Genomic DNA, 24,795 nt, shown 5'->3' on the forward strand with positions numbered 1-24,795 from the left:
ATTTCATGTTAAAAGGAAGTTCTTTGTCCAAATTTAAGGACAGCCTCTGTTAATTGTCACACCCGCGCTCTGGCGCTGCGTTGTGAGCCCCGGGATCGTGACACAAGACTCTGGCCCGACGTGTCCCTCACCACCGATGGACCCCTCAGGACTTCACTTGGCTCATGAACAGCCTAATAAGGGCTTGCAAGGCAAAAAACTGAGGCAGAATGTAATCAAACAAAAGGTTTTATTATGTTCACTGGTTGTATTGAACAAAAGAAATATGCTTCAGCTCAGCAGACTTCAAAAACAAGCCCTCAAAACTATGAGGGCAGAACACAAGCTGTTCAAACAGAGTAAAACTTTCAAAAACTCCAGTGTCCAGGCTTTTGGGTGTGTCCCACCTTAACATCCAGTTTCACTGCCTCTGGACTTTGTTAGCAAATCTATAAACAGTCCTGTTCACCAGGGCAGTTTGGGATTTAGTAACTTTCACTGAGCTGCTTCAGCTCCAGCAGCTGTGGCATTTCTAAGGCATGAAAAATCCAGAACATAAAACAAACTTTAACAAAACTGTGCAACAAGAAACTTGGCCAGCATATCACCTGGTTTTCACAGCCTAACGTGGCTTATTACCTATTGTAGTACTGCAAAACGTATTGTCTTCTTTAGCACAGAATTCAAAAGGTACACTCAGCTCTGGGAACGTGAAGGCTCTCAGCACAGCTCCCTGCTATGCCGTTCAAGTAATCAATTATGCACAGCTGTGAGGAAGAATGCTCTCGGCTCAGCTTGGCTGCTAGCAGAGAGGAAAAAAAATGCCAAAACGTTTGCTAGCTTTACCCCTAAAGCTTTCAAGCAGCAATTAACAGTTCATTATCAGAAGGGAGAAACATACAACTCCCCTTCAAACTATCCCTGGCATAACTGGTAGCTTCACTACTGTGGACACCGGCAATACACATCCCCTTACTGCTTATCAATGTCCATGGGTACCTCCTCCGGTCCTACCAGACTTTCCTGGATTTCCATGGGTTCCCCTGGGGTTCCTTCCTCACTCCCTGGGTCAGCAGTAAGCTCCTCCGTGTCCAACATTTTGCCAGTCTCCAGCATCCTCAGTGTGTGGAGAGAGTGGATGAATCTCTCCTGTTTGCCTCCAGGCTGCTTCCCCCCGCCCGTCTGAGTTCTCAACTGTCCCATTTTAAGCTGGGAAGGGACCCTCCCACTCAGCATCGGTGGGGGAGGGGCCTTCCAAACACAGGCTTGTTCTATCTGCCTAAGTGCAGGAACCTTTCCAGCCTTAACCCTTTCCTGGACAGGCTGCTGGAAAGGAAGTAATCCTCTAACCGACTTGGGCACCTGCCTAACCTGTGTGTAGCTTTTCTGTTTAAGCCTTTCCTGCTCTGCCTAATCTGACTCCACTTCCAGTAGTAGTCAGCTAAATCCACAGACGAGGCTTCTACCTGGTCAGCCCTTTTACAGCGGGGCATATTATATCTCTTCCTAATCCTTGTGGCAAAACCCGAACCGGACTTGGGTTTGTCATAGGAAAACCCTGAAACGGGCTTGAGTTTGTCACATAATGGATTGGCTGACAAGTAATGATGTCATGCAGGACAAAAGGTACATATTGGGGAGCAACGAATTATCGAGTTGAGATCTTTGTCAGAAAGCCAGCGTTTGGCGTCTGTAAAGATTTCCCAGATGATGCAACCAACCTTTTGAGGTCCATTATGGCAATTAATAAACAGAAATAACTATTTTAATAAAACTTGCGTCATGTGTCATTTTCCATGTACATTTTTACACACCTAGAGTGAAACAAGCAGCTTAATTACAGGTACTGCTGCTTAAGCGTGTGCTTATGTCCAATTACCCTGCTCAAGCTACAGCCTCAGCACTAGTGCTGCCCGATTCAGGAAAAAAATTTTCGATTCGATTCAGCCTACTGAATTGGTTTTTTGATTCAATTTTCCTGCCCAATTGGGTGTTTTTTTCAAACATCCTGGTGGGTTTATTTTATAGCCTCTTCACCCCCTTTGCCTTCTCTTAACCACACTGGCGCTGTGGTGTAAACAAAATAAACAAACAAAAAAGACTTTTCCTCTCTCTCTTAAATCCTAGCTCACGTTTGCGGTCTAACACCAGCTCTGGCAGGTTATATGTTTCAAATCTGACATATTGTAATTACAAAATGGAAAATAAAATTAGTTTTTCTACCTTTTGTTGTCTGGTCATTATTCAAATCTTGTTGTTCCCACGCTCTGGTTGTCTTCTGATAACTTGCTTGCCAGGGTCTCCTTCTTTCTTCTTTCTCCGTTCTAACCATCCATCTGCCATTTCTGTCCTCCCCTTCCGTTTCCCTTCCCTCCTCCGGAGGTCTGGCATCTTTCTTTTTTTTTTTGTCTCCATCCATAGATCCACCTTTTCTTAACTATCCTTTCATCCAGCATCTCTCCCTCCTTCCCCACCACCCCAGGGTCCACCATCTCTCCCTTTCTTTTCCCAACTACCCTCCTATCCAGTATCTCTATCCCCCCTTCCACACCATCCCTTGTGTCCAACTTTTCTCCTTTTCTGTTCCTTCCCTCCCTAAATCCCATTGTCCATCATCTCTCTTCCTCTCCTCTATTTTTAGACCCATTATTTCTTCCCCCCCAAAGTCCGGCATATGCACATCTCTTTGAACCCCCCTTCCCTCCCTCCGTGTACTTCTACACCAGGGCCCCCCTCCCTTGAAGGTCTGTCCCCCCTTGAAAGCCTGTCCCCCCCCTTGAAGGCCTGCCTGTATTCCCTGAAGGCCTATGCCACCATCCCTGGCCTGTCCCCTCTTTGAAGGCCTGCACCCCCCCAAGGCCTGTCCCACCCCCTGAAGGACAGCCCATCCTCGAAGGCCTGCCTGACCCCCTTAAGGCCTATGCCACCATCCCTGGCCTGTCCCCCCCTTTGAAGGCCTGCCCCCCCCTTAAAGGCCTGTTCACCCCTTGAAGGCCCCCCCAAGGCCTGTCCCACCCCCACTTATCTGAGGTCTTCAGTTGTTGTTCACTGGTCCTGGGCAACAGCAGTCCCCTTCCAATGCTGCCCAGGCTCTGGGATTCAGCATAGTAACCCTTCTCCGTGTATTTAACATACAGGCTTTGTACTTAGCCTGTGTTTTGTTTTGCATTTAACACAGGGTAAGTGCAAACAGTTACATTATTTTCTAAAAGAGCTCCCTGGATGTCCTAGGTAAAATGTCAAATTAAAAATTGTCAAATTAAAATTAGATGTCAAATTAAAATTTGATGCTATCGCTTATACAACTTCTAAGCGATTTACAGATTAAAAATGGAGAGAACAATTAAAATAAAAAACACCAAAAAACAGTACAGATAAGAAGATTAAAACAACTTAAGTAAATGGCGTTGCATAAAAGGACAAGACCTAAAACTTACCTGACACAAGAGGGATTTGGGGTAGAAAAACAATCAGGATAAGATAGAAAACAGGTCTAACTCCCCAGGTTGATCTGTTAAGAAATGGGGAATGATCATCAATCAAATCACACCCAGAGCATGCTCCCTTGCTATATAGACTTTCTTCAGTTTTAGACATTCATATCCTGGCTTTGTAAAATTAGACTTTAGATATTTATGCAATATCAACTTCTAAATTCTATTTTATGAACTTCTAAAATAAGCACCATAATCATAAAAATAGACCACTTGATCTACCTCATGTGGAACAACTGTGTTAAACCTAAATACAAATCATTATTCCATTTGTACACGTTTCAAATCAATGCCACTCCTCCTTCACTATATTTTCAAAACAGAAATGATAAAAACCCTGTAGTCTTCAAATTAATGTACTTCTTGAACAGAGTGTTCTACCAAATGTTCATCAATCAATTTCCTTTTATGTATCTTCTTTGTTCTATAATTCTTGTTAAAAATTTTCTTGCAGTTTTATTGACGCAAAGCAATTTGCCTGAACATATAGCTCTGCAAACTATGTTTGCCGTATCACAGTTGGAGAAGCATTGTAAGACATATTCTTGTCTAGTGATTGGTGTAACATTGCACTATTTTTATAGGTTATCGTGATGTCAGGCCATGAGACCATCCGTGTACTGGAAGTAGGGGTTGATGCCCCGGCTCAGACAGAGGAGGCTGGAAAATCCTTTGAAGCATCAACCCTGGATACCCCTGGGAGCCAGAGTTATCCTGCAGAGGCATGCGATCCAGGGAGAGAAGCTGCACAGTCAGTCCCTGAGATTGCATGTGAAGAGCCAATGGGTATGAGATGATGTGTATTAAGCTGGACTTCAAATGCCAGTCACTTAGACCATGTCTTAGGGGTCCAGGATCTAGGGGTTGTGGTTGGATCATCACCAGTTCTTTGTGTATTCTTATGCCAGTTGCACAGACAACCTTTTCCGCCCCCTCCCCCCCATGCTCTTACAGTAATCATACATAATGGGGTAGTAGTATAAATCTTTCTGTGTACACTTCTTTAGCACTCTCCAGACCAGTAGAGGTTAACTTTACGAATGGGTATATATCTAATCATGACCAGCAGGTGGAGACTGAAAACAAAACTTTGGGACAGTATATCCTAGCCCCTCCTCTCTATTTCCCTCAGTCTTCTTTCAGTCTCCAGCAGGTGTTGAGTGATCTGTACCCATCTCCCTTGGTAGGGCTGTTGGAATTTGTTTAGGGGGTTTATTGTCCCTGTTTTTAGCCGGACGGAGCTTGGGCGGACTCTGTTTGGGGGTTCGTCCGACCTCGGGGGTGTTAAACCCGGTGGGTCACGAGCGGGGTCCCTCCCCCCACTTCCTCCACCTCCCCACATTTTTTTAGAGGAGCCTCAGCAGTAAGCCTTGCCCCCTAAGTCAAGCAAGGCATATTGCTTCGAGAGCCTGTGGAGTCTGTTCTGTAAAAAAAAAAAAAAAAAAAAAAATCCTGAGGTAGTGCTGGTCTGAAGGGTTGTTTCCCTTTAAGAAAACTGTATTTTACTGTATTTTTTCATGTAACCAGCACTTTTTTATAGCTAGGTCGCGTATGGAGCAATTGTGCCCTTCTCCGGGGGAGTAGGACACAATTTTAGTCCAGCCGCGAGGCACTCGCGGCCGGCCTGATCTCGGCGGTTTGGGTCGGTGAGGTGGTGGAGCTCCGTCGGCAGCGGCTGCAGGCGCCCAGAGCTCCCCGCCGATGGTGCCTCGCGAGTCGGCTTGGAGCAGTGGGGAAGCCCGGTCTTCCACAACCGCCCACGGAGGGATTCCCCGAAGGATTCCCTCTCAGCTGATTTTTTGACAGCTGATGCCGGCTTGCCTGCTTTAGCGGCTGAGACTATTCAGGTTTCTCAGCCGCTTCAGGCTATGGAGGGAGCTTTTTTGGCGGGAAAACCGCCATCTTCTCTGTCTGGCCCCTCCATTTTGTCTTCCACCTCAGGTGACCTTCCCCCTGTTTTGACTATGCAGGGGCAAGGTTCTGCTGGGTCCCCTGCTGTGGCAGGGAGTCCCTTGGGACCCTCGGGGGGTTTTTCTCCTGAATTTTTCTTTTCTTTATGCAGAGCCTATTTTCAGGCGGCTGGGGGTCCCGGTTGCGCCCAGGGGGTTTCGGGGGGTGGGTTTTCCTCCGCGCTCCCTGCGGCTTTGCCTCTTTCGTCTGGCGTGACGTCCCCTCCGCCGCCTCCCTTGTCCAAGCGTCCGCGGGTGTCGTGGGTCGAGAATTTGTGGTCGGAGGAACGGGTCGGTCTGGAGGAGGACCTGGACCCTTCTGAGGAGTTCCAGGACTCTCTGGAGGGGACGGAAGCTGGCGGCTGGTTGTCGGATTTCCCGTTCTCCAGTGACGAGGCGTCCGTGGTGCGCCTTTTTCAGAAAGATGAGCTGCCTGACCTTATTCAGCAGGTTTCTTCGGTTTTGCGTTTTGAGGACGCGCCGCCGGAGACTCCGCGTGTGGGGGACCCCCTGTTACGGGGGATCCGTTCCGTTTCCCGCTCTTTTCCTATGCATCAGGATATTCGGGATATTATTCTGGAGCAGTGGAAAACGCCGGAGACGCCGTTTCGGCTGGCGCGCAGCATGGCTCGCCTGTATCCCATTCCGGAAGGGGATCGGGCTACATTAGCTTCGCCAGTCGTGGATGCGGTGGTCTCGGCAATTTCCAAGCGGCATACCGTGCCTGTTGAGGGCGGTTCTGCCTTGCGGGACTCTGAGGAGCGCAAATTGGAGAGCATCCTTAAGCAAAATTTTCAGGTCTCTGCCTTTGGGGTCCAGGCGGCTATTTGTGGGGGACTGGTCGCTCGCGCCGTGTTTCGGTGGGCGGAGCAGGTCTTGGATCGAGAGTCTGACGACTGGTCTCTGGTGGATCAGGAGGTAGCGAAGATTGAGATGGCGGCCTCATTCCTCTCAGATGCTCTATATGACTTGGTGCGGATCTCGGCTAAGTCTATGGCTTTTGGCGTGGCCGCAAGGCGTGTGTTGTGGCTGCGCGCTTGGGCGGCGGATGCTGCGTCCAAAGCTAAGCTTACTAAATTTCCCTTTCGGGGGTCGTTTTTGTTTGGAGAGGACTTGGATAAGTTGATTCAGACTTTGTCGGACTCGAAAGTTCCCCGTCTGCCGGAGGACCGTGCCCGTCCGGCGTCTCGGGGGGGTGCGGCCCGGGGGCGTTTGCGGGATTTTCGCAAGTATCGCCCTGGGCGTGGGGCTGCTTCTTTCCAGTCTCCGGGATTTTCCCGGGGTCGGTTCTTCCAGCGCATGCAGCCCTTTCGGGGGGCCCGTCGGGGGGCAGGGAATCCCTCCGCCGGTTCCCCCGCTTCCCGTCCTGCACAATGACGCCTTGCCGGCGCCCCCTTTGGTTCCGGTGGGGGCCCGGCTGCGCGAATTTTTCCCCAAATGGGCCGAGATCACGTCCGATCAGTGGGTCCTGGAGGTGGTGCGGGACGGTTATGCCCTGGAGTTCGCCCGCTCTCTGCCGGATTTTTTCCTCGCTTCTCCATGTCAGACTCCGGGGAAGACGCAGGCTTTTCGCCAGACCCTTCAGCGCTTGCTAGATCTCAGGGCAGTTGTTCCGGTGCCCCCTCCGGAGTGGGGCACGGGCAGGTACTCCATTTACTTTGTGGTGCCCAAGAAGGAGGGGACCTTTCGGCCCATCCTCGATTTGAAAGGGGTCAACAGGGCTCTCAAGATTCCCTCTTTCCGTATGGAAACTCTGCGGTCGGTCATTCTGGCGGTTCAGCCGGGGGAGTTTCTCACTTCTCTCGATCTGACGGAGGCCTACTTGCATGTTCCCATTCGGGCCTCTCATCAGCGTTTCCTGCGCTTTGCGATCTTGGGTCGGCACTTTCAGTTCTGTGCGCTTCCCTTTGGGCTGGCCACGGCTCCTCGGACGTTCACCAAGGTGATGGTGGTCGTCGCGGCAGCCTTGCGGTCGGAGGGCATCCTGGTACACCCCTACCTGGACGACTGGTTAATTCGGGCAAAGTCGTTGCAGGAAAGCTCCCGGGTTACTGCTCGGGTGGTGGAGTTTCTCCGGTCGCTGGGCTGGGTGGTCAACCTTTCCAAGAGTCGGTTGGTCCCGGCTCAGCGTCTGGAGTACCTAGGGGTGCTGTTCGACACCTCCTTGGGGAGGGTCTTCCTCCCAGAGGGCCGGGTGAGCAAATTGCAATCTCAGATTCGCCTGCTTTTGGCGTCCCGGTGTCCTCGGGCGCGAGATTTCCTCCAGGTCTTGGGGTCGATGGCGGCGTCCCTGGACGTGGTGAGGTGGGCGCGGGCCCACATGCGTCCTCTCCAGTATGCTCTGCTCCGGAGGTGGTCTCCCCAGAGGCACGGGATGGATGTTCCGGTCCCCCTGCGAGGCTTGGCGCGCTGCAGTCTGCGTTGGTGGCTCCAGACCCCTCACCTAGTTCAGGGGGTGGGTCTGGATCTCCCGCAGTGGACGGTGCTCCTGACGGATGCGAGTCTCCTGGGTTGGGGGGCTCAGTGTTTGGGTCACTCAGCTCAGGGCACCTGGTCCGCGGAGGAGGCCGCCTGGTCGATCAACGTGTTGGAGACCAGAGCGGTCCGTCTGGCGCTGTTGGTTTTCCACTCCCTGTTGCTGGGCAAGTCGGTCAGAGTGCTGTCGGACAATGCCACGGCGGTGGCTTAGGTCAATCGTCAGGGGGGCACCAAGAGCACTCAGGTGGCGCAGGAGGCGGCTCTGCTCATGGTTTGGGCGGAATCCCATCTGCTGGACCTCTCGGCCTCTCATATAGCCGGAGTAGAAAATGTTCAGGCAGACTTCCTCAGTCGTCACTTTCTAGATCCAGGAGAGTGGTGTCTCGGCGCCGAGGCGTTTCAGTTGATAGTGCAGGCTTGGGGGCAGCCCCTGATGGACCTGATGGCCACGGGTGGCAACGCCAAAGTGCCCCGCTTCTTCAGTCGTCGCAGGGACGGTCTGGCCGAGGGTCTGGATGCTCTGGTCCAGCAGTGGCCAACGGAGGGGCTGTTGTATGTGTTCCCTCCTTGGCCGCTGGTGGGCAGAGTGCTTCTTCGCATTGTTCACCATCCGGGTTTGGTGGTGCTGGTGGCGCCGGATTGGCCTCGCCGTCCGTGGTATGCGGATCTGGTGAGGCACCTGGTAGCGGATCCTCTTCCTCTGCCTCTCTCGGACGACCTTCTGATGCAGGGTCCCATTCCCATGTTCGACCCGTCTCCCTTCTGTCTTACGGCGTGGCTCTTGAAAGAGGTCGCCTTAGCAAGAAGGGATATTCAGACAAGGTGATCTCTACACTGTTGGGGTCCCGGAGGCTTTCTACCTCTCGGGCTTATGTGCGGGTTTGGCGTCTCTTTGAGGAATGGTGTCGGGCGTGGGGAGTGACCTCTTTTCGCGCTTATCTGCCTAACATTCTGGAGTTCTTGCAGGATGGCCTGGATAGAGGCCTGGCTTGGTCTTCTCTCCGGGTTCATATTGCGGCCCTGTCGGCCTTTCGAGGGTTGGTGTCAGGTCAGCGTTTATCGGCTCTTCCTGATGTGATTCGGTTTTTGCGGGCGGCCAAGTTGCTTAGGCCTCCCCTACGGCCCTCGGTTCCCTCTTGGGATCTTAATCTGGTTCTCTCTGTTTTGGTGCGTCCGCCTTTCGAGCCCTTGGACGACTGTTCTTTGAAGGACCTTACTTTGAAGGCGGTCTTTTTGGTGGCCATTACTTCTGCTAGGCGTGTTTCTGAGCTGCAGGCTTTCTCTTGTAGGGCTCCCTTCTTGGAGTTTTCTAGGGAGCGGGTCGTCTTGCGGCCTGTTCCTTCCTTTCTGCCGAAGGTTGTTTCTCCTTTTCATGTCAATCAATCGGTGGTTCTCCCGGTCTTGGGTGGTCGGGAGGGCTCTTCTGAGCAACGGCAGCTGCGCAAGTTGGATGTCGGTCGGGTCCTTCGCTCTTATGTGCAGCGGACCCAGGAATTCCGGAAGTCCGATCATCTCTTTGTCCTCCTGGCGGGTCCTCGTCGGGGAGCGGGCGCTTCTAAGGCTACTATTGCGCGCTGGATCAAGGAGACGATTGCTTCCGCTTATCTTCTGAAACAGCAGCCTGTTCCGGAGTTTCTCAAGGCTCATTCCACTCGGGGTCAGGCGGCTTCTTGGGCTGAGTCGTCGCTCGTGCCTCCAGTGGATATTTGTAAGGCTGCGGTTTGGTCCTCCTTGCATTCCTTTGTTCGTCATTATCGGGTTGATGTGCAGGCGCGTCGGGACGCGGTGTTCGGTGAGCGTGTACTGGTATCGGCCCTTCGGGGGTCCCGCCCGTGAGAGGGACTGCTTTGGTACGTCCCATTCGTAAAGTTAACCTCTACTGGTCTGGAGAGTGCTAAAGAAGGAGAAATTAGGTTCTTACCTGCTAATTTACTTTCTTTTAGCTTCTCCAGACCAGTAGAGGTCCCCACCCTGTCTGTTGTTGTTGTTGTTGGGGCTGTTGCGCGGGCAGTTTTTGGTTTTTGCTGCGGGTTCTAGTATTTTTCTAGGGCCGGGGAGAATTGAAGAACAGCGGCTGTGGCTCGGCTGGCTTAGCTGGCGAGCTGTGGGGACATTCTTCCTTTGGGAATTTCTCCTCTGCATTTTCCAACAGCATTTTGGGTATGTTATTTGTTACTCCTTTTGGAGTATTGTTTTTTCTCTCTGTTGTTTTCCAGTTCTTGGTTCTGCTTGGCTATTCGGCAGACTGAGGGAAATAGAGAGGAGGGGCTAGGATATACTGTCCCAAAGTTTTGTTTTCAGTCTCCACCTGCTGGTCATGATTAGATATATACCCATTCGTAAAGTTAACCTCTACTGGTCTGGAGAAGCTAAAAGAAAGTAAATTAGCAGGTAAGAACCTAATTTCTCCTTCTCCCTCCATATTTGCAGTTTCAGCAATCACAATTTCGATTATTAACGGTTTTTAACTTGCTGTCTCCTCCCCCCAAATTACATCAGCTTGCATAGAGAAATCGCTGATTCCCAGCACTTTCTTCACTGTGTTTTGCCTCTCCTTCAGGAACAGGCCAGGTCTCCCACCATGTTATTCGCGGTTTCACCATATTCACGATGGTTTTTTTAATAGAAAACAGCGAATAACATATGAAAAAGTTAGTCGTGTTTTTTCTCTATTTGCGGTTCTGTTAATCCCCTATCACAGCGAATACGGAAGGAGAAGTGTACATCATAATTTATATGTTGAATGTTGCGGTTTTATAAAATTGCTTGGGGTTGCATACATGTCAAAAGTACGTGTACCGAAAGATTGTGATCTGAATATGGGTATTCCCAGAGTCAGAGTCTGATGCACACATTTCTGCCTTCTAAGAAGAAGTAAATTTGTTTGAGAATTTGATCACTACTGGGAGTCATTGTAAGAGTCTATTTTATAAATTTCTGAGTGAAGGGATATCCATACTTTTGCAACTACCATATTTACTGTTTACTGTTAAATCTGTAAAAAATTACAAATAAATAGTGTAAAGTAAGCACATCCTTGAACATTTTTTAAGCAATCTGTTGTAAAATTACCCACTATATGACATCAATTTAAAAAAAAAAACCCTCCTCTTGTTTTTCATTAGATTTCAGATCACAGATTGCTATTTTTTTTTTTTCTTTAAACAAATTTTTTCTTTTGAGAAGTGATAAACATTCTTCTTTGGAGGTGGTAGAGGGACTGATATCATTATTAGTGGGACAGAGGAGTAGGTCCTTGCACTTTGCTTATGTACAGTCTAGGGAAAACACTCTCTTCCCTTTTGGCTCTCCTGGAAAAAAGTGGTGGCAAAATTTGGTGCTTGCTGTGTTTCTGCAATCTAGTGGCATAGAGAGTTATGTGCTAGAACAGAAAATATCAGAAACGCAGAACGGAGTAAAAGGCAAGGCTAGTAGGAGACCTCAAGAGGATTGTGTGCTAACTTAGAAGAATTAGAAAGTACTTTTTTTCCTTTTTTAAATTTGCATTTCAATAAACATTATAAAGAAAAATAGTTTGTGGAAAAAGTATACAAAATCCACAAAAGATTAAGGAAAAGTATAACAATCATTTAAATCATTTGTTTACAAATTAGCCTACAAACAGGGAGACTAAGTGGGGAATTTCTAGGAGAAGATAGAAATAGAGAAGTATTCTTCTATAGTAACATAGTAACATAGTAGATGACGGCAGATAAAGACCCGAATGGTCCATCCAGTCTGCTCAACCTGTTTCAATTTAAATTTTTTTTATTTTTTCTTCTTAGCTATTTCTGAGCAAGAATCCAAAGCTCTACCCGGTACTATGCTTGGGTTCCTACTGCCGAAATCTCCGTTAAAACCTACTCCAGCCCATCTACATCCTCCCAGCCATTGAAGCCCTCCCCAGCCATCCTCCACCAAATGGCCATATACAGACACAGACCGTGCAAGTCTGCCCAATACTGGCCTTAGTTCACTATTTAATATTATTTTCTGATTCTAGATCCCCTGTGTTCATCCCACGCTTCTTTGAACTCAGTCACAGTTTTACTCTTCACCATCTCTCTCGGGAGCGCATTCCAGGCATCCACCACCCTCTCCGTAAAGTAGAACTTCCTAACATTGCCTTTGAATCTACCACCCCTCAACCTCAAATTATGTCCTCTCGTTTTACCATTTTCCTTTCTCTGGAAAAGATTTTGTTCTACGTTAATACCCTTCAAGTATTTGAACGTCTGAATCATATCTCCCCTGTCCCTCCTTTCCTCTAGGGTATACATATTCAGGGCTTCCAGTCTCTCCTCATATGTCTTCTGGCGCAAGCCTCCTATCATTTTTGTCGCCCTCCTCTGGACCGCTTCAAGTCTTCTAATGTCCTTCGCCAGAAACGGTCTCCAAAACTGAACACAATACTCCAAGTGGGGCCTTACCAATGACCTGTACAGGGGCATCAACATCTTCTTCCTTCTACTGGCTACGCCTCTCTTTATACAGCCCAGCATCCTTCTGGCAGCAGCCACTGCCTTGTCACACTGTTTTTTCGCCTTTAGATCTTCGGACACTATCACCCCAAGGTCCCTCTCCCCGTCCGTGCATATCAGCTTCTCACCTCCCAGCATATACAGTTCCTTCCGATTATTAATCCCCAAATGCATTACTCTGCATTTCTTTGCATTGAATTTTAGTTGCCAGGCATTAGACCATTCTTCTTAACTTTTGCAAATCCTTTTTCATATTTTCCACTCCTTCTTCGGTGTCTACTCTATTACAAATCTTGGTATCATCTGCAAAAAGGCACACTTTTCCTTCTAACCCTTCAGCAATGTCACTCACAAACATATTGAATAGGATCGGCCCCCAGCACCGAACCCTGAGGGACTTCGCTACTCACCTTTCCTTTCTCCGAGCGACTTCCATTAACCACCACCCTATGGCGTCTGTCCGACAGCCAGTTTCTAACCCAGTTCACCACTTTGGGTCCTAACTTCAGCCCTTCAAGTTTGTTCAACAGTCTCCTATGAGGAACTGTATCAAAGGCTTTGCTGAAATCTAAGTAAATTACATCTAGCATATGTCCTTGATCCAGCTCTCTGGTCACCCAATCAAAAAATTCAATCAGGTTCATTTGGCACGATTTACCTTTTGTAAAGCTATGTTGCCTCGGATCCTGTAACCCATTAGATTCAAGGAAGTACACTATCCTTTCTTTCAGCAACACTTCCATCATTTTTCCAACAACTGAAGTGAGGCTCACCGGCCTGTAGTTTCCTGCTGCATCCCTGTGAACACTTTTGTGAATAGAGACCACATCCGCTCTCCTCCCATCTCCATAGATTTGTTGAACAAGTTTTAATAGGACTCGCTAGAACCTCTCTGAGCTCCCTTAGTATCCTGCTCTACATCTTTTGAAGGTGGACAAAGCAATGGGACCAGACGGGATCCATCCCAGGATACTGGATTACTGCAATATTATATTTATCCCAGGACAAGCAGGCAGCATATTCTTGACTGATGGTTGACGGCACCGACGGAGCCCCGGTACGGACAATTTTAGAGTGATTGCACTCTAAGAACTTGGAAAGTTCTAGCAGGCCGCACCGCGCACGTGCGAGTGCCTTCCCGCCCGACGGAGGCGCGCGGTCCCCAGTTTCTTAGTTTCCGCGGAGCTAAGAAGACGAAAATTTTTTTCTATTTTCGCCTTCCCGCTCGCGTAAACTCGTTGGGAAATATTGTTTCCCTCATTTTATTTTCTTTTCTTTGTTAAAAAACAAAAAACAAAAACTTAATTCGTTTTTCTTTCATTTTTTTCGGTTTCGCCCCAGCGGGGCCTGTTGCCACCATCGAGGCCTCGGCCTTCGATTTGGCTGAAGCCGTTTTTACATTCATGCCCCCTCAACCCGGGTTTAAGAAGTGCCAGCGGTGCGCTCGACCAATTTCACTCACAGACCCGCACAACTGGTGTCTACAGTGTCTTGGTCCTGACCATCGAGCGTCTACTTGCACCCGCTGTGCCACTCTTAAAAAGAGAACTTTAAAAAATCGACAAATCCAACAGCGATTATTGTTTGGTACCGAGATGTCGGATTCGGCGGCACCGGTCCCCACTTCGACCCCGACGCAGTCGGCACCTGCCTCGTCGACACCGCGCGACACCGCGCCGGCGTCGCATCCTTCAGGTAAGCCGGCTAAGAAGCCTTCCCCGCTGGAGCGCCCTCCGGTCTCAGTGGCAGCGAGTCCAATCCTGCCGACCTCAAGGTGCCCGCGGAAGCGCTCCGCTTCGATTGAGGTAAGCCCCTCGACATCGGGTTCCTCTTCGGAGTGTAGAGCGGCACCCAAGGTACCGCAGAAGAAAAAAGCGGTACCGGTGCCTTCACTGGACGAGCGCATTGCCGCCGTCCTGCAAGTACAGCTTAAAGAACAACTACATCAGCTGTTACCTGCCCTTCTGACACCGAGCCTTCCAGTCCCGGTCCGGTCTGAGCCTCCGGTACCGACAGTGGAGCAGCCTCCTTTGTCGGCATCCACCTTGTCGGTACCGATGCATACCACTTCCTCGGTATCTATGCCAGTCTTAGCGCCGGAACCGAGATCCTTACACCAGACTGTTCAAACATCGGCGCCGACACAGCCTATAACATCTCCCGGTACCGTTTCACAGAGGTCTGGGAAGTCGATGCATAAAACTCGACACCTAGAACCCTCCACACCGGAATCCCGGGACCGCAGTTTTCAAGTGCGGGACCCTGATCTGTGGGGCGATTCGGAGGACCCTCTTCTCTCAGAGGGAGAGTGTTCATCAGGAGAAGAGGATCCTTCTGTTTTGGATCCATCCTCTAAACCTGATGCAACTTCTTTTACCTCTTTTCTCAAAGAGATGTGTGAATCTCTCTCTATTCCCTTGGAGGCTGAATCCAAAAAATCCAAGGCATTTCTTGATGCTCTGGATTTTGACCAGCCTCCAAGGGAATTTCTCAAACTGCCTCTCCATGACATATTAAGAGAGACATTTTACAAAAATCTAGAGACACCCTTGACCATCCCAGGAGCTCCCCGCAAACTGGATTCCTTATATAAGGTCATACCTATTCCAGGCTTTGACAAGCCGCAACTCCCCCATGAGTTCTTACTGGTGGAATCTACTTTAAAGAAATCCACGGGGGCTAGTGTATATGCTTCTGTCCCTCCTGGCAGAGAAGGTAAGGCCATGGATAAGTTTGGCAAGAGGTTGTATTAAAATGCGATGCTAGCAAATAGATCAGGGAACTATGCTTTCCATTTTTCTTTTTACCTTAAGCATCTCATTCAGACTTTGTCATCTTTTGAGAAATATCTCCCTGACCGTAAAAAATCAGCCTTTCGCCAAACTTCTTCATCGCTCTTACAACTGCGCAAGTTCATGGTCAGATCAATCTATGACACCTTTGAGCTGACCTCTAGGGCCACAGCTATGTCGGTAGCTATGCGGCGACTGGCCTGGCTCAGAGTTTCAGAACTCGATGTCAATCATCAAGATCGACTGGCCAATGCACCTTGTTTGGGGGATGAGCTGTTTGGAGAATCCTTGGACTCCACTACTCAGAAACTCTCAGCTCATGAGACTCGATGGGACACTCTCCTTAAGACAAAGAAGAAGACCCCTCCTACTAGACCTTTTCGCCAACAATCGGCCTATCAACGTAGATTTGTGGCTCGTCCTTTACCTCAGACCCAGCAGCAACCCAGGTGTCAGAGGCAAGCTGCTAGACCAGCACAGCAGCAACAGCAGGTGAAACCTCCCCCTTCACAGAAATCAACTCAACCCTTTTGACTTGGTTCTCCAGGACATAGCCAGTCTCCCTCCTTCTGCCCATCTTCAGCAGCCCATAGGAGGACGCCTTACTCATTTCATAAGCCGTTGGGAAATCATCTCCTCGGATCAGTGGGTCCTCAACATCATCCGCCACGGCTACTCTCTCAATTTCCAGACTCTTCCTGCCCAAAGTCTGCCAAGAGAGTCTGCTTTGAACACTTCTCAGTCTTCCCTCCTTCTTCAAGAGGTTCAATTCCTCCTTCTTCTGAACGCCATAGAGGAGGTTCCTCTGGATCAAAAGGGGCAGGGATTTTACTCCCGTTACTTTCTAGTTCCCAAAAAGACAGGAGATCTCAGACCCATTTTAGATCTTCGCGATCTCAACAAATGCTTGGTAAAAGAGAAATTCAAGATGCTTTCTCTAGCTACTCTTTATCCTCTTCTCAATCAAGGTGACTGGCTATGTTCCCTAGATCTCAAAGAAGCATACACTCACATACCGGTCAATCTGGCCTCCAGACAGTACCTCCGCTTCATGATCAACCATTGTCATTACCAATACAAGGTGCTACCCTTCGGTCTGGCCTCCTCTCCAAGAGTGTTCACCAAATGTCTGATTGTGGTGGCCACCTTTCTACATTCCCACCACCTTCAGGTGTTTCCTTACCTGGACGATTGGTTGATAAAGGCCAATTCTTCTCAGATAGTACTCCAGGCCACCAACCAGACCATCATGTTTTTACAACTTCTGGGGTTCGAGATCAATCTACCCAAATCTCATATTATCCCCACTCAGAGACTTCAATTCATTGGAGCGGTGCTGGACACAGTCCTCATGAGAGCTTTTCTGCCGTCCAACCGTCTTCACACTCTCCAATCTCTGTGTCAGCAGGTGCTTCATTAACGTTCCATCTCTGCCAAGCAAATGATGATACTTTTGCCTCACATGGCCTCCACAGTTCATGTCACACCCTTCGCAAGTCTCCACCTACACACTCCTCAATGGATCCTAGCAACCCAGTGGTCCCAAGCGACGGATCCTTGCTCACGACACATATCTGTGACATCCTCTCTTCATCAGTCTCTACAATGGTGGTTGATATCCTCAAATCTCTCCAGAGGTCTTTTGTTCCATCTACCTCCTCATCAACTTGTCATCACCACCGACGCCTCCCCTTATGCCTGGGGAGCTCATTTGAACGAATTCCAAACTCAAGGACTTTGGACAGCCCAGGAAATGAAACATCACATCAACTTCCTGGAACTCAGAGCGATGTTTTATGCCCTCAAGGCCTTCCAGCATCTTCTCTTTCCTCAGGTCCTTCTACTGTGCACAGACAATCAAGTTGCGATGTACTACATCAACAAGCAGGGTGGGACGGGCTCTCGCCTCTTGTGCCAGGAAGCCCAGAAGATTTGGGCTTGGGCCACAGATCACCACCTCTTCCTAAAAGCTATCTACATTCAGGGAGAACAGAATTCCTTAGCGGACAAGCTCAGCAGAATTCTCCAGCCTCACGAGTGGACACTCGATCCTTTTACTCTGCAGTCCATCTTCGCCCAGTGGGGCACTCCTCAGATAGACCTCTTTGCAGCTCCTCACAATCATCAGCTGCCCCACTTCTGCTCCAGACTCTACTCTCCTCACCGTCTGGCAGCGGATGCATTTCTCCTGGATTGGTCCAATCTCTTCCTGTATGCTTTCCCTCCTCTGCCTCTCATGCTCAGGACCTTGTTCAAGCTCCAGAGGGAACAGGCCACCATGATTCTGATTGCGCCACGGTGGCCCAGGCAACATTGGTTCTCCCTTCTACTTCAACTCAGTTCCAGGGAACCTATTCTACTTCCACAATTTCCTTCTCTGCTCACATAACATCAGGAGACCCTTCTGCATCCCAACCTCCAGTCTCTGCACCTGACAGCCTGGTATCTCTCGGGCTGACTTCAAATGATACTCTTTTATCTCTGCCCGTTCGTTCTGTTCTGGATGCCTCCAGGAAACCGGCCACTCTGCAATGTTACCATCAGAAGTGGACACGGTTTTCTTCCTGGTGTCTTCTTCATCATCATAATCCTACGTCCCTTGCTGTGGAGACCGTGTTGGATTACCTTCTTTCTTTGTCTGATTCTGGTCTCAAGTCTACTTCCATCAGAGTCCACCTCAGTGCTATTGCTGCTTTTCATGAGCCAGTCCATGGGAAACTCCTTTCAGCTCATCCCTTGGTCTCCAGATTCATGCGAGGACTTTTCAATGTGAAACCACCTCTTAAACCTCCTCCTGTGATCTGGGATCTTAACGTGGTTCTTTCAGCCTTAATGAAACCTCCGTTTGAACCTTTGGCCACGGCTTCTTTCAAATTTCTCACTTGGAAGGTTCTCTTCCTAATTGCTCTCACCTCTGCCAGGAGGGTCAGTGAGCTCCATGCACTAGTAGCAGACCCACCCTTTACCGTCTTTCATCATGACAAGGTGGTTCTACGTACACATCCAAAGTTTCTCCCTAAGGTTGTCTCTGAATTCCATCTCAACCAATCCATTGTTCAGCCTGTCTTCTTTCTGAAACCTCACTCTCACTCTGGAGAACAGACTTTGCATACTTTGGACTGTAAGCGGGCTTTAGCTTACTACTTAGACCGTACTAAGCCCCACAGATCATTCCCTCAACTCTTTCTGTCCTTTGATCCGAATAAATTGGGACATCCTGTTTCTAAACGTACGCTGTCCAATTGGCTCGCAGCGTGCATTTCTTTCTGTTATGCTCAGACCGAACTGACTCTGGAAGATTCTGTCACGGCCCATAGAATTAGAGCTATGGCAGCATCTGTAGCTTTCCTCCGTTCCACTCCTATTGAGGAAATCTGCAAGGCTGCCACTTGGTCCTCAGTTCATACTTTTACATCTCACTATTGTCTGGACGCATTCTCCAGACGGGATGGTCACTTCGGCCAATCTGTTTTGCAAAATTTGTTTTCCTAATGGCCAACCTTCCCACCATCCCTCTTTTTGTTAGCTTGGAGGTCACCCATCAGTCAAGAATATGCTGCCTGCTTGTCCTGGGATAAAGCACAGTTACTTACCGTAACAGGTGTTATCCAGGGACAGCAGGCAGATATTCTTGCGTCCCACCCACCTCCCCGGGTTGGCTTCTTAGCTGGCTTATCCTAACTGGGGACCGCGCGCCTCCGTCGGGCGGGAAGGCACTCGCGCGTGCGCGGTGCGGCCTGCTAGAACTTTCCAAGTTCTTAGAGTGCAATCACTCTAAAATTGTCCGTACCGGGGCTCCGTCGGTGCCGTCACCCATCAGTCAAGAATATCTGCCTGCTGTCCCTGGATAACACCTGTTACGTTAAGTAAATGTGCTATTTGGGCTCCTACAAGAAAACAATTAAACGTCTGAGACTCATTTAAAACACCGCCATCCGCCTCATCTTTGGCCTCAAAAAGTCAGAACATATTAGACCTTTCTACAGAAAACTCCACTGGTTACCAATAGAAGCAAGGGTCATCTTCAAATTCTCCTGCTTCTGCTTCAAAACCTGTCACACCACTTTGCGTTCCCAAGTACCAACCGCACACGCAGTGTCTATCTGTTTGCTTACCCATCTCCAAAGGGATGCATCTACAGGAGATTCCTTGACAGAACTCTCTCTTTCCAAGCTGGCAGATGGAACGATTGCCTTACCTTCCTCATCTCATCTGCTCCATCCTACCAATCCTTCAGGAAATCTCTCAAATCTTACCTCTTTGATAAATTTCTCTAACCCCTTCCCTCCCGGCCAAACGGTCCAAACTTTAACAATCTCTCTTCCTTCCCCCGGTCTTTCCCTTTCCTCCTCCCTCAATCCAATGTACTTCCTTTCCTCTGGCTTCTCCTTCCCTTCTCGGTACTCTCCTGTAATGGAAACTGATTACCATTATACTTGACAATTAATTCTCTGTATCTTCGCTGTTTATGTACAGTCTCTTGCATTGTGAACCGCTCTGAACTGTTTGTGGTATTACGGTATACAAAAATGAAGTTATTATTATTATTATTATTATAATGAAACTTCAGTCTTGGGCCCTTATGGTACAAATGAAACCGAACGAGTCCAAAACAAAGTTACTTTGGCTTGGTCCAAAATTAGAGCAGCTACCTTCATCCATTCTGTTGTCTTCAGGATCCTCACTGCAGATTGAATTCTCAAGTAAAGTTCTGGGTGTCATTATAGATTCGACACTTTCATTCACCGACCATCTTAATTCTCTGGTAAAAATGTTTTTTTTTAGTCTTCATATGTTGAGGAAAGTGAGATCATCAACACTTTGCTGTCCTTGTTCAATCAATCATCCTTTCGAGGCTGGATTATTGTAATTCGGTCTATTTAAGCTTGACCAAGAAAAGCTTTCAAAGACTTCAACTGATCCAGAATACTGCTGCTAGGCTGATCTTTGCAAAAAGTAAATTTGATCACATTTCTCTGATCCTGCAAAAACTTCATTGGCTTCCTATAATTTCCAGGGTTTATTTTAAATGTGCCTGCTTAACATTTAAGATCTTGCATGGCATCCTTCCTCCTTTAATTCCCCTGTCTTGGAATTCTGTAAGATCTGACATTACCAGATCTACTCAAAAATTTAAATTGTCCTTTCCTACGCTGGAAGGTGTTACCTACATTGGCAAACTAGGGAAGTCTCTACTTTTCAAAATTACTGAGCTGTGGAATGATTTTCCTATTCATCTGCACGATCTAAGTTCTTTCCAACCATTTTGAAAACATCTGAAAACTTGGCTATTTTCAAAGTTGTAAAATTCCACTCCTCTCCATACTATTCCAAATCCATATTGTATCTGTTTTCCTTTCTGATTTTCTTGTAAACTGTGCAGAGCTCTACTGTTATAGAGAAGATGCGGTATATAAGCCTAAGGTTTAGTTTAGTTTCAGCCGCCTATCTATGCTGCCATGGGATCCTAAAATCAGGCCACAGCAGAGGAAGTTATCTCCAATCAGCTGAGTCACGGCTTCGGGGAGTCCTGCTGGTTCAGCTGATCAGGATCAGCCTGAGCCATTCAGGGACTTAGGCCCCTTCCTGGTGCATCCTAGGATGCACCAGGAATGGGAAGGCCCACCATTGTGAAGAGGCAGGGCTGCTGGCAGGAGGGTGTAGGCATTCCTCCAGCTTGCCTTACTACAAAAGATACAGGCGAGGGTGGTGGGTTCGGGGGTATCGGCGGTTGGGGGATCATAGGTTCAGGAGGATTGGGGTTTGTGGGGTGTCAGGGTGGGGAGTTTGTGGGTATTGGCAGTTGGGATGGGTTATGGGTTCGGGCAGGAGGAGGGAGAGGGCATCCTTCCTGCCTATCGTAGTTGGGGTGCTTCAGAGGTTCCAGCAGGAGGGAGTGGGCATCTTCCTGTTTTTCATAGTTGGAGGGGGGAATGCTGAGGGAGTGGGCATCCTTTCTGCCGATATCGGGGAGTCCCCTGCTGCAGCCCCTCAGCTGATCGCAACAGAGGTATTTCCCTCGATCAACTGAGTCAGCAGGATTCACTGCCAGCTCATCCGATCGGGGATAACTTCCCCTGCCATGATCAGCTTATGGCTGCTGTGGCCTGACTTTAGGATCCCGCAACAGCGTAGATAGGCAGCTGAAATGTAGGCCAGAGTTTTCCGGACCATCTATCTTGCCATGAACCGTGGCTAGGTAGCCACTTTAGCCTGCCTACTGCCACTTCTGGCATTCCACGATCTAAAGCAGCTACTTAGCCATGATGCCAGCCGCCATTTATTTAGGTGTCGGTAGGCACTTCAATGCTGCTGTTTTTGCTGTTTCTGATGACATTTTTCAGTTAACGTAGACATCGGCAGGGTGCTTACCAACGCCAAGTTTAGGTGCTGGTTATAGAATTTCCCAATTCTCCGACACTCATAGAATTCCCATGAGCTTCAGAACATTTAGCGCCCCAGGTTGCAGTACAAACCTCTACTGCGAGATCCGGTTTCTTCTGCCGCTGAGCAGGAGTGCGCTTTGGTGCTCCTGCTCGGTGCTGAGCAGCTTCTTGACTGGCTCCCACGAATACTTGCTGCTCAGCGGCAGAAGAAACCGGATCTCGCAGCAGCCATCACCAACCGGGTTAGCAGAGGGGCAGGAGCGTGTAAAGCTCGCTCCTGCTCTCTGCACCTCTGGACCACCAGGGATCGGCAGAGGAGGTAGGAGGAAAGGGCAGGGAGGGGGGACAGGGTGCAGAGCTTGGTGGCAGCCTGCAATAATTCTGAGAGGGGGACGCTGGCCCGAATATAAACCGGGACCCCCATTTTGGGGCCAATTTTTGGGCCCAAAAATCCCAGTTTATATTCAAGTATATACGATAAGTGCTAAATATTGCACATAACCACATACGAGTCAGCTGGCTATGTATGCCTGGATATGGCTTGATATTGAATATCTGGGTTTATAACTGGTGATGGCCAAAAAAACCTGCCTGCTGTAGGCTGAATATTTAACTCCTTCTTTTTTACCATTTTTATTTTCATTCTTTCTTTCTCTCTCCATATTTTTTCACACATCTTTCCCTTATTTTTTCTTTTTGAGATCATCGGTAACTGGTTCTCTTGAATGGTTTTTGTTTTTTGTCTCCTTCTTGTCTTGACCTGAAGTAAAGTTATCAGCTGGAATTGTCTCAACATCTGTCCCAACCATCTTCAGCCATGCAGAAAGCCAACCGCAGAACAACTTCACTTCTTTAGCCCTGCAGGCTACTCCACAGGTAGGTGGGAATGAGAGGAACATTGTGTGTGTGTGTGTAGATCGAGTTGTGTGCAAATGTTTAGGTACTTCTCCCATCTGATTGTATGGGGGAGGGGGAGTGCCTATACATGGTATATTATCAGTTAGTTTTGAAACATTACAGCAAGCATTTTGTATAAAGCGCTAGCTACAAGGCATAAATAGTCTGTATATGAGGAAAGACTTAAGAGGTTAGAGCCCTTAAGAATGAAAAAGAGACAGATATGCTAGAGGTCTACAAATTCTGTAGAATGAATAAACATGAATCAATTGCTTATTCTTTCGAAAAGTACAAAGACTAGGGGACATTCAATGAAGTCACAGTGTGATACTTTTAAAACTAATAGGAGGAAATATTTTTTTCACCCAACAAATAGTTAAGCTCTGAAACTCGTTGCCAGAGGATGTGGTAACAACGGTTAGCATATCTGGGTTTAAAAAAGGTTTGGACAAGTCCCTGGAGAAAAAGTCCATAGTCTGCTATTGAGACAGACATGGGGAAGCCACTGTTTGTCCTGGATCGGTAGCATGGAATGTTGTTACAGTTTGGGTTTCTGCCAGGTACTGTGACCTGGATTGGCCACTGTTGGAAACACAAGATGGACCATTGGTCTGACCCAATATGGCTGATCTTATATTCTTATGTATATTCAGTGCTGCTATCTGGATAGGTGATGGCATGAATATATATGAACAAGGCTTATCACCACTGCTATTCATGTTATAAAGCAGTCTAATTTAGGACAGCAGTTTTTCAACAGTATCCATACAGCAGTCAAGGCAGTAAGAGGGACTGTTCAGTGGTGCTGACTGTATAGTGCCTCTGAAAATTCAGGGATAGGCGACTTATTCATCTAATGGCAGCCAAACGGATGAATCCTTTTGACTATCTGGCTCAACATCTTTCTGCAATTTTTAATGCAAAATTTCTATTTAGTATTTTCTAATTTTAACAGACTGAAAATAATTAAAAAGTGAATATAGCATGTGTAAAAGTTTAGACATCCTTTCAGTTGATTCTTTACTATGTTTTTTTAAAGGTGCTAAGGAGACCAAAAACAGTTGACTAATTAGGCCTTCAGGTAGTCAAATGACATTAATTCCATAGTTGAACAAACATTCTGTCCCTTCTAACCTCTTACATTGTGATAGTCATTAGTGGTGTAGTAAGGGGGGGGTGGACCGCTCCGAGTGCTGTCTTGATGAGAGCACAGGAACCCGTTCTCCTCTCTGACCCCTCCCGCACTGCCATACATGCGCTCCGCTTCCCTTCCTCTGTACCTCTGTAATGTTCCTGGCGCGAGCAACAACCTCCAAGCTGTTGCACCAGCCTCAGCTCTTCCTCTGATGTCACTTCCTGGACCTGCACCTAGGAAGTGACATCAGAGAAAGAGCCAACACTGGCATGACAGCAGCTTGGGAGTTCCTGCTCGCGCCAGTAACGTTACAGAGCTACGGGGGAAGGGAAGCGGTGCGCGCGGTAGGAGGGGGTGGGGAAGGAATGTGTGGAGATGGGGAGCAGAGAAGAGGGCAGGGGAAGGGCACCATCGCCCTGGGTGCCTCTCACACTCGCTATTCCACTGATTTTCATTTTGTCTACTTTGAACTATGATAGGCTACTCTAAGCAACTATCTGAGGCCCTGATTCTGTATAGGTTGCCTAAAACATCAGTGTTGACTAGTGCGATGCTAAGCATGATTCTATAAAAATTATGTGCACTGTATAGAATCATGATTAGCACCGCCTAAGTGGCGTAAGGCATCATTTGGTGTCCCAACTTTTAGGCGCACCATATTTATGCCAGGGTTTTCTTGGCCTAAATGCATGTGCCTAAGTCAAAAACACACCTAACTCAAAAACATGCCCATGACCCGTGTGGTAAAGAGGTTAGAGCTGCAGCCTAAGCACCCTGATGTTATGGGCTCAAATCCCACACTGCTTCTTGTGACCCTGGGCAAGTCACTTAATTTTCCACTGCCCCAGGTGCATTAGGTAGATGTGAGCCCACTGGACAGATAGGGAAAATGCTTGAGTACCTGTATGTAAATAGCTTTGAGTGTGGTTGTAAAATTATGAAAAGGCGGTATACCGCTCCTTATTGGGCTTGGCGCAACCGTCTACATGCTTTGATGTTGCTTGAGAGGGGTCGGGTGCATCATTCCTTGCGACAATCTAAGTTTTTTTTTTTTTTTTTTTTCAGGTCTGGGGTCCTTATATATACACCTTGCCTCATAGAACCTGTAGTATGATCCTTAATACTTTGCCTGTTTAATTTGCCTTGAGCAGTGAGGGGTTGGCGGTCTTGGGGTGGCCTTTCCCCGGCCTGGTCTGTCCTTATT

At 48.3% G+C, this 24,795-nt stretch overlaps 1 protein-coding gene across 5 annotated transcripts in view; it reads left to right on the plus strand.

Annotated features, from left to right (window-relative positions):
- POU6F1 (POU class 6 homeobox 1) overlaps window positions 1–24,795 on the plus strand; it is a 243,556-nt gene that overhangs the window by 63,114 nt on the left and 155,647 nt on the right. For 3 of the 5 annotated variants that reach the window (XM_033939750.1, XM_033939751.1, XM_033939749.1), the window contains 2 exons: window positions 4,058–4,259; window positions 22,326–22,435. In XM_033939750.1, coding sequence (XP_033795641.1) covers window positions 4,058–4,259; window positions 22,326–22,435 — 312 coding nt within the window. The remainder of the gene's footprint in view (window positions 1–4,057; window positions 4,260–22,325; window positions 22,436–24,795) is intronic. The other 2 variants (XM_033939752.1, XM_033939753.1) reach the window with 1 other exon arrangement.

Source organism: Geotrypetes seraphini, chromosome 3, assembly GCF_902459505.1.
Source record: "Geotrypetes seraphini chromosome 3, aGeoSer1.1, whole genome shotgun sequence".
Taxonomy (NCBI): Eukaryota; Metazoa; Chordata; class Amphibia; order Gymnophiona; family Dermophiidae; genus Geotrypetes; species Geotrypetes seraphini.